Raw genomic sequence first — 7,697 nt, forward strand, 5'->3', positions numbered from 1 at the left:
TAGGAGAACCTTTTGAAAAACTATCCCCATGCTGTTGGGGAACAGCACACTGTAAGTTAGAAATAAGTTTAAAATATTTATCTGCTACCTGATTAACTGAAGATGTCTGGGTTAACAGAAGAAATAAAACAGAACTGTAAAACTAAAAACACTTTATTTTGAAAATTTCTTTAGCCAACATATTTGCTGTCTTCGATGTTGTGAAGCACAATCTGTTTCTACAGCATAGCAGCACCTCTGGCAAATCCTTAGTGATGGCTAAATGACAAGTTGCTCAAACATGGCTATAATTTTTCTTGCTAAACAGGAAAAAGTCACTGTCCTTATCCACGTTGCCTACAAATGGAAAGAAAGGCACATCCTACTTGATCTGCTGCTGTAGAAAGTTTTAATGTTTGCTGTTTGTCTTTCTGCAGACACATACTGTTCAGTATCATTATCATTAGTTAGGAGTCCAAGATCATCTGCACTTCAAAGCAGCTGCTGTATTCCTGGTCATCAGAAATTGGCAGATCTCACAAGTGGAATTTTCTTCTAACTGTGTCCATTTCTCGACGCTGAAATTTAAAAGAAAAGTTGTTTATCAACAAGTTCATGCAACAGGATGAAACAAACAAGGATGACCACTCCCTTTCATGGCAGGGCAGACAGTGAAATGTAGTTACGGTACAGTAGATTTGCAAATAAGTAGTTATGGTATATTGACATTCATCATCCTTGCTATTTTTATTTTTGACTTGAAATACAGCAGAATGTTTCTGCGTTGCAGGTTTCTCAAAATACACCTCTAAATACTTCAGTTAAACACTTCCACACTGAGAACTGCATTTATACCACTTTTCTAGGGTAAGATTTTTGGTTACATTTGATGTCAGATTTAGCCTCCCCAAGCAGGACTATTATCATTACTAAGACATACCTTATGAATCCACTCATACTCTCCAAATTTGGAATCAAAGGTTCCTTTCTGAAGTGACCTCAGCTTTAATGTAAAACGTGGCCCAAGTTCTTGAATTCCCACTTTCTTTTCACTCTTGAAGATGTATCTTGGGGAAGACAGGAATTAAAATTAGGAATTAAGTTACAAGAGTATTATTCTCTCTTACTTGTAAATGAGTTTTGTGTAAAACATCACCTGTGGAATCTGAAAAAGATGTAGTCTCTCTGGTTGTGAAATGTAGCTACTTGTCTTCCAATGAACTGAGGATTGTGTGGGAATAGAGCAGCAAACATGCGGCCGATGGAATGGCCGAGCCGCGTTGTGAAGTTATTCAGGATCACTTCAGGGATGTGTTCTGTGGGCTCCTTCCCTTTTCGCTGAAATGAAAGTAGTAAGAATGCAAAGAACGGATTGAATGCAAAAGGATTTTAATGTGGTATCAAAGAAGTGTTTGAAATAGGAGGACAGGGCCAAAACCATGCCCCAATCATTTTTCCAAACACAACCTAAATTCATAAACAAGTGGAGGAGCAGCTGGTAACATAAGGATCTTTGGTTCAACTATACAAATTCAGTGAAAAAGCACAAATAATTTCACGTTTTCTCCTGCACCATTTTTTCCTCTTGGCAGAACCTGTTATAGCAGATAATGCAATCTACCTATCATAGGAGCATTCCCTCTGTATTTGTACCAACTAGGGATATATGGGACTCAAGAGTATATGGGCTTCTTCTTCAATAAAAACTAATTAGAGATTACTTATTTCAAAGAAGAAAACCCATTTTACTTTAAATTACTTAGGGTTAAGTTAGCAATTCTACAGAAGAGGTAAAAGGGCTATAGGAACAAGAACCAGGTTTTATTCAAGACAAACTACATCTAATGAAACCTTTTACACTGCTGATTTTATATACCCTATTGTGTGTATTCTAGACATGGGGTATTTCCTACTGATGTAGGTTATCTTCTGCTGTTTAATGACATGATTTTAAATATACTTGTCAGATTATCAAATACTTGGCAGTTAAAGAAATAGATCAAATAAGTCTGAAAATGGAAACACGCTGCTTATGAAATAGAACACATTAGTCCTTAGCCTCCTGTTAGCTTGCTAAAAAACCACATTTACAAGATCAAGCTGATTCATACCAAAATACAGTTTTGACAGTTGAAATAGACTGGATGTATTTATCATTAACCAACAGATAGCCCATTTTTCAAAATTGTTTTGAGTCTCACCTTTATTTCTTTACGCAAACGCACACTACTCATTCTAAAATGAGCAGTTGGACCATCGGGCAGATGACTTAAAACAAGACCATCTGTGCACCAAGTTAAAAAAAAAAGGCTAGTAAAATCGAGCATGTAATTTACAGAAGAATATTCTGAGCAAAATGTAATATGACATTAGAGGTTTAGAACCATAATCTATGCCCAAGGTTTTCCTGTATGTTCAAACACATGTTCCCAAACTAGGTAACTAGCTGTCTGAAGAATGTCCATTACATTTTGTTTCACTTGCTAACAAGGGTTATTCCCTATTGCTATCTTATTTAACGAATTTGTAATGTTTTATCTAGCCAGAAAAACAGAATGGATCTTCCTGGTCAGGAAAACTTGTTAATTAATCAAACTGTTAAAATTTACTGAAATAATAACAGTGCTTATCCGTGCATTACAAACAACAAAAAAGTTCCAACATATCTACACACTTTGTTTAGTAATTCTAAATTCCATTAGCCATCAGACAATCAAGGTGGCACAGTGATTTTTAGCGCTGTAATTTGCACTGTGAAGAGAAAGAAATCAGAATAAAGTAGATCTCTGATGCACACAACAGAGCTGTTTTCTTTCCCTGATAAATACACGAAAGGATACTTGGTATTTTGCGATCTTCATTAATGACAATTAAATCTGTGAAGTCCCTTGCAATGCACTGTGGGATGATTCTTTTCAAAGCCAGTCCTCTTCGATAGTAGACGTGTGAGTTGGGTATAACAGTGGCCAGCTGCTCACAGAATCTCACTGTTCTCTGCAAAACAGGGGAGTTTGATTGCAATGTGTGTGGAATTCAGCACTGAATTAGGTTGTTAGGAGAACAGAGGGCTGGTCATTCCAAATCCACTCCCAGAGCATATAATACTTCCACTATGTATAAAGATCTGAAGATAAGCTATTAAACTATTTTATTAAATCACTTCATTCAGTTAGTGCAAAAACATTTACTTGCGGTAAAGACTGCAGCACACTGTTTTGTTTGTAGGGACTTTTTTTCCCCTTCCTCCATCACAGTAAAGCAGGAAAATGCAAAAAGCGTGATCTCCACATTCATTATTTATAAAGGACACCGCTTTACAAAAAGTTCACAGCATCTCACAATACAATATAACTACTTTTTCATTAACTCATGTCTGAGTTTTCAGATAAACTGCCTGAGGTGTATTTCTTCTTATTTTTAAAGCAATTTCTTCTACGGTTTTCACAAATTTCAGTAATCTCCTCATCAGGCAATGCTGGTCATTTCAATACAAGAACACATGCACAAGGTTGGGTTTTTATAATGGAGGAAAAAACAGTGCTACAGAAACCAGCAGACTACATACACAAACAAAGTTATGGTTGGGCCCTACAAAAAAATGACAGAAAAAAGGTATGTGCATACTATTATTTTCAGTTTTAATGTAACAGTCATAGGATGAAAACCCTGGTATAACCATTTGGTTTCCAAGTAATACATACATACCCCACGAGGTCGGTCTGATGTTGTAATAAGAATTTTGGGAACTGTCTGTTTATTAAAATACGGTGCAAATTCATCAGTTGCTTCATCAAAAGCAACCTGGAAGAAAAAAGGTTTTGTTAAATCCACCATGTATGAAATAACTGAGGAACAATTGTTCAATCTGATCTAAATTTTAATTCACAAGATCTATTCCGTAATCAATAACCTGAAGACGTGTGGTTTTCATGTTTTTAGGACTCTAGTGTCATGAACATGGGCAGCTTTTACTACCAAAATCAGTATTGCACAAAGTAATTATTCAATACAGATAATGAAAGAATGACATCATCTCTTAGTAGACGCATCATGTGTAGAAAGTAATTCATCAGCAGATTAACAGGAAAGTGGTGAATATTCAGTTTCATCAATCAGTTTATGCCCCTTCTTAGAAAAAAATGGCTAACTTAAGAGCAATGCAGAAATCAAAGCAGTTACCTCTTCATCATTGGGATCTACAGTGGTTTCATCATACACTCGCTGATTTTCAATAGTCTTTGGAATGGCTTTTGGAGGGGCCTAAAATACACAAAGTTTATCAACATAACATACTGATGTCATTGTTACATGCATTGCAAATACCACATCCATACTAGCACAATATTGTTTATATTTCTACACAGAAATGGAAGCATTATTTATTTGATGCCACTTTTAAAAAGAAATTACATAACCTTGATTAAAATATGCACAGATACTGAGACACCAGAGAGCATCAGAGAGAAGCACCACTAGAACAGTGTCACTTTTCAAAACAAAACAAAAATACAGGGCAACTTTCTTTCCACTTTTATTTCTGTGAAATAAAAGCATTTTGCTTTCAACTGCAATGCTTTTCAACCTTGATATCTAAAATTTAATGACTAATAGCCTTTAATGTTTACCCTGTTAACTTAGTCTCTCGTGAGACTATTATAATCCAGAAACCCAAATCTGACAATCACTCCAGGGAAGGAAGCAAAACCTTTGTTCAAAACTAGGCTTGGAATCCAGCAGATAACTGGTCTGGGCATGGTTTGGTCAGCTCTGATTGTTTTCATCTATACAGAAATTATTATTAGAGTATAATACCTAATAACACCAATACAAATGCCACAGCAATCACATCAGAGACAACTTTTTAAAACTCATTCTGACTGTTCACAGCATCATTTAACACAGGAGCAACAAGGTTTCTGAAGTCAGCTGTTTGATGCCTCTGCTAGATAACAGTGTCTCTGAAGACTACCACAGCCAGTGAGCAGAAAGCACATATATAATCATACAATGGTTTGGCTGGAACGGACCCTTAAAGGCCCTCTATTCCAAACCCTGTGCGGTGAGCAGGGACATCTTCGACCAGAGCAGGGTGCTCTGAGCCCCTCCAACCAGGCCTTGAGCGTTTCCAGGAATGGGGCATCCACCACCTCCCTGGGCAGCCTGTTGCAGCGTTTCATCACCCTCATTGAATTCACTGCTCCGCTTCTCGGAAGTCTGTTTAGAAACCCTTTGGCTGACGAAGCTGAGGAGCCCCAGCTCCGGGCAGAGCTGCAGGACCCTCACCCAGGCGAGCCGTGCCCCGGTCCCCTCGCCGCCACACCGGCTCCGGCGGCCGGAACTCTTACTTTGTCTCCGAGGGCCTCTCGCTCTTTCCTCCGCTTCTTCTTGAGAGCCAACTTCTCCTGCGGGCAGGGGGACAGCGCTCCGTTAAACCAGACCCGCCAGACCCGGGCCTCCCCCGCTCCCCGGCAACAGCCCGCCCCACCTTCCTCTGCTGCTGCTTCCAGCGAAGGAACATGAAGTGCCGCCGTTGCTTGTTCTTGATCTCGGACACGCTGAAGGTGGGCGGGAAGAGCACCCGCTCCGGGGCGGGCGGGCCGGTGCCATCCCCAGGCACGGAGCCGCTGCCCTCACCCGCCATGGCGCTGCTGCCGCGGGGCGGGGCCGCCCCCTCACCCTTGGCCTCTGCCCCGGCGGGCGGCGCCGCGCAGGCGCAGGAGGGGCTGAGGGGCTCCGGGCGGGAGCGGCTCCCGGCGGGCTCGGTCGGGGGATTGCTCCCGGAGTTACAGAGTGTTCCGAGTTGGAAGGGACCGGGAGCATCATCCAGTCCAGCTCCTGGCCCTGCGCGGCACTCCAAGAGTAACACCGTGTGCCAGAGAGCATTGTTCGAACAATTCCTCAACTCTGCCAGGCTGGTGCTGTGACTTGAGGAGCTGTTCCAGTGCCCAAACACCCTCTGGGTGAAGAGACTTCTCCTGATACCCAACCTAAACCTCCCTGACTCATTTTCAGTCCATTCCCTCGGGTCCTGTCGCTGTCACCACAGAGCAGAGATCAGTGCCTGCTGCTCCTCTTCCCCTCACAAGGAAGTTGTAGCTGCACTGAGGTCTGCCCTCAGTCTCCTGCAGGCTGAACAGACCCAGTGCCCTCAGCCCCTCCTCACACAGCTTCCCCTCACGGCTCTTCACCACCTCTGCTGTCCTCTGGACACTCTGATAGCTTAATGTCTTTCTTACGCTGCGGTGCCCAAACCTGCACACAATACTCAAGGTTGTGCGCAGAGCACAATCGCCTCTCTTGACCCACGATGTGTCCAGGCTCGTTGCTCAGCAGACCTGGAGATAAAATCAGTGTATCGCATAGGGATTATTGCTGCAGTGTAATTTATAAACCGAGTAAGCTGTCAAAATGGGCAGCTTTGAGTAAATATGACTCATTGATGGCCTGCCCATGTGCACATTGTCACATTCAGACTTTTGCTCAGTGACTCAAGTTTTTGGGAGCATCTGCTTATTAGGAACCATAAGGGTTTTGATGGTAATGTTCCCAAAAGTTATTTTTATTCCATTAAAGTCTGTTAAAACTTCATGTTAAAATGAAACAATAACTCCTACAGCAAATCAGAGATTCAATTTACATAGTCAGAAATGAAGTTTTCTATTCCTGAGCTGATTTTCACGCTTAGAAGTCTGCAAATGTTCCTGCACAGCAAAGACTACACAGTGTTTCATAGAAATTGAGTACTCAGGGATTTGGGGGGACCTGGTCTAAACTGGAAGCATTTTTAATCTCAGACTGCAAAATTCTGAGCCTCAATGAGACTGATAGTTCCATTTGTCCCAAGCATTTTTTCAAAGCTTGATGTCTACTAATTTTATATACAAATACTCTTTGTCCTTACTAAGTTTCTCTCAACAGAAAAGAGAAAAAGAAATCTGTTAACATAAACATGGGAAGACAATGGAAAAAATACCTAAAATAACCAGAACTAGAGAATGTCTTAAACCTTGTTCTGTCCTGTAAAATAATTGTGTTCTGCAACTCAACTTGCTTTACTGAGATTACTTCTGCTTAACACAGATGTAAATGAAAGATCAAAGGCCTAACTATACACAGTCCCATATATTTTTCTGGCCTCACTCCCATTTTTGTCAAGAGAAAATATTTCAGCTATCCTTACTGACTTAAGGATAAGTAGTTTCCATGGTAATTAAGATTTAGTGGATTTTATTGAGAATATGTTAACCAAGGACTTGCTGTAACTTTATCTCTCTAGCTGATGCAGATGTCAGAGATTGTAGGGTTGTTTCTTAGTCATTAGCAGAGATTTTTATCACTGCTGTTAGCAGAGCATACAGGCATTTCCGTGTTGTTTATAGTTCATACTTGCAATATGTTTTTGTTGGGATCACTGAGTGCTTACATGAGGAAAAAACACATTATCTTTCTCCCTCCTAGCAAGAGGGATGACAACCTCCTAATATTATTCAAATACCTTTCTTCCAAGGACTCAGGAACAAAATAATGATACACAATAATACAAGAACTTCCTAGGGCAGGGGAGGGACAACAAAAAGGCACCAGAAACACACTGAGGAGGTAGAGATCACTGACAAGGTACAATTATAACTTCAATAGAAGGCCCAACTAATAAATGCATGCATAGTATTAATTTAGTTTTCTCATAGAAGTTCCAAGGTCTTTTTCTTGTTTTAGCT

General features: G+C 40.6%; 1 protein-coding gene across 1 annotated transcript; it reads right to left on the bottom strand.

Annotated features, from left to right (window-relative positions):
- Positions 1 to 135: 135 nt before the first annotated feature.
- On the bottom strand, positions 136 to 5,620 carry RPF1 (ribosome production factor 1 homolog). Its single transcript, XM_062497087.1, has 9 exons — positions 5,465 to 5,620; positions 5,325 to 5,381; positions 4,159 to 4,239; positions 3,685 to 3,780; positions 2,820 to 2,973; positions 2,181 to 2,263; positions 1,136 to 1,317; positions 920 to 1,046; positions 136 to 557 (listed from the first exon to the last, which is right to left on the bottom strand). The coding sequence occupies exons 1-9, from the start codon at positions 5,618 to 5,620 to the stop codon at positions 516 to 518; spliced, it is 978 nt and encodes a 325-aa protein (XP_062353071.1). The 3' UTR covers positions 136 to 515.
- Between the last annotated feature and the right edge of the window lie 2,077 nt (positions 5,621 to 7,697).

Source organism: Cinclus cinclus, chromosome 8 (assembly GCF_963662255.1).
Source record: "Cinclus cinclus chromosome 8, bCinCin1.1, whole genome shotgun sequence".
In the NCBI taxonomy this organism is placed as follows: Eukaryota; Metazoa; Chordata; class Aves; order Passeriformes; family Cinclidae; genus Cinclus; species Cinclus cinclus.

Excerpts from the sequence above, each read along its gene's own strand:
- RPF1 (XM_062497087.1), bottom strand. The coding sequence starts at position 5,620 with ATGGCGGGTGAGGGCAGCGGCTCCGTGCCTGGGGATGGCACCGGCCCG. Across the intron at positions 5,382-5,464 it reads GGAAGCAGCAGCAGAGGAAG|GAGAAGTTGGCTCTCAAGAA; the intron begins GTGGGGCGGGCT and ends CCCTGCCCGCAG. Across the intron at positions 2,974-3,684 it reads CATCAGACCGACCTCGTGGG|AGAACAGTGAGATTCTGTGA; the intron begins GTATGTATGTAT and ends CCTGTTTTGCAG.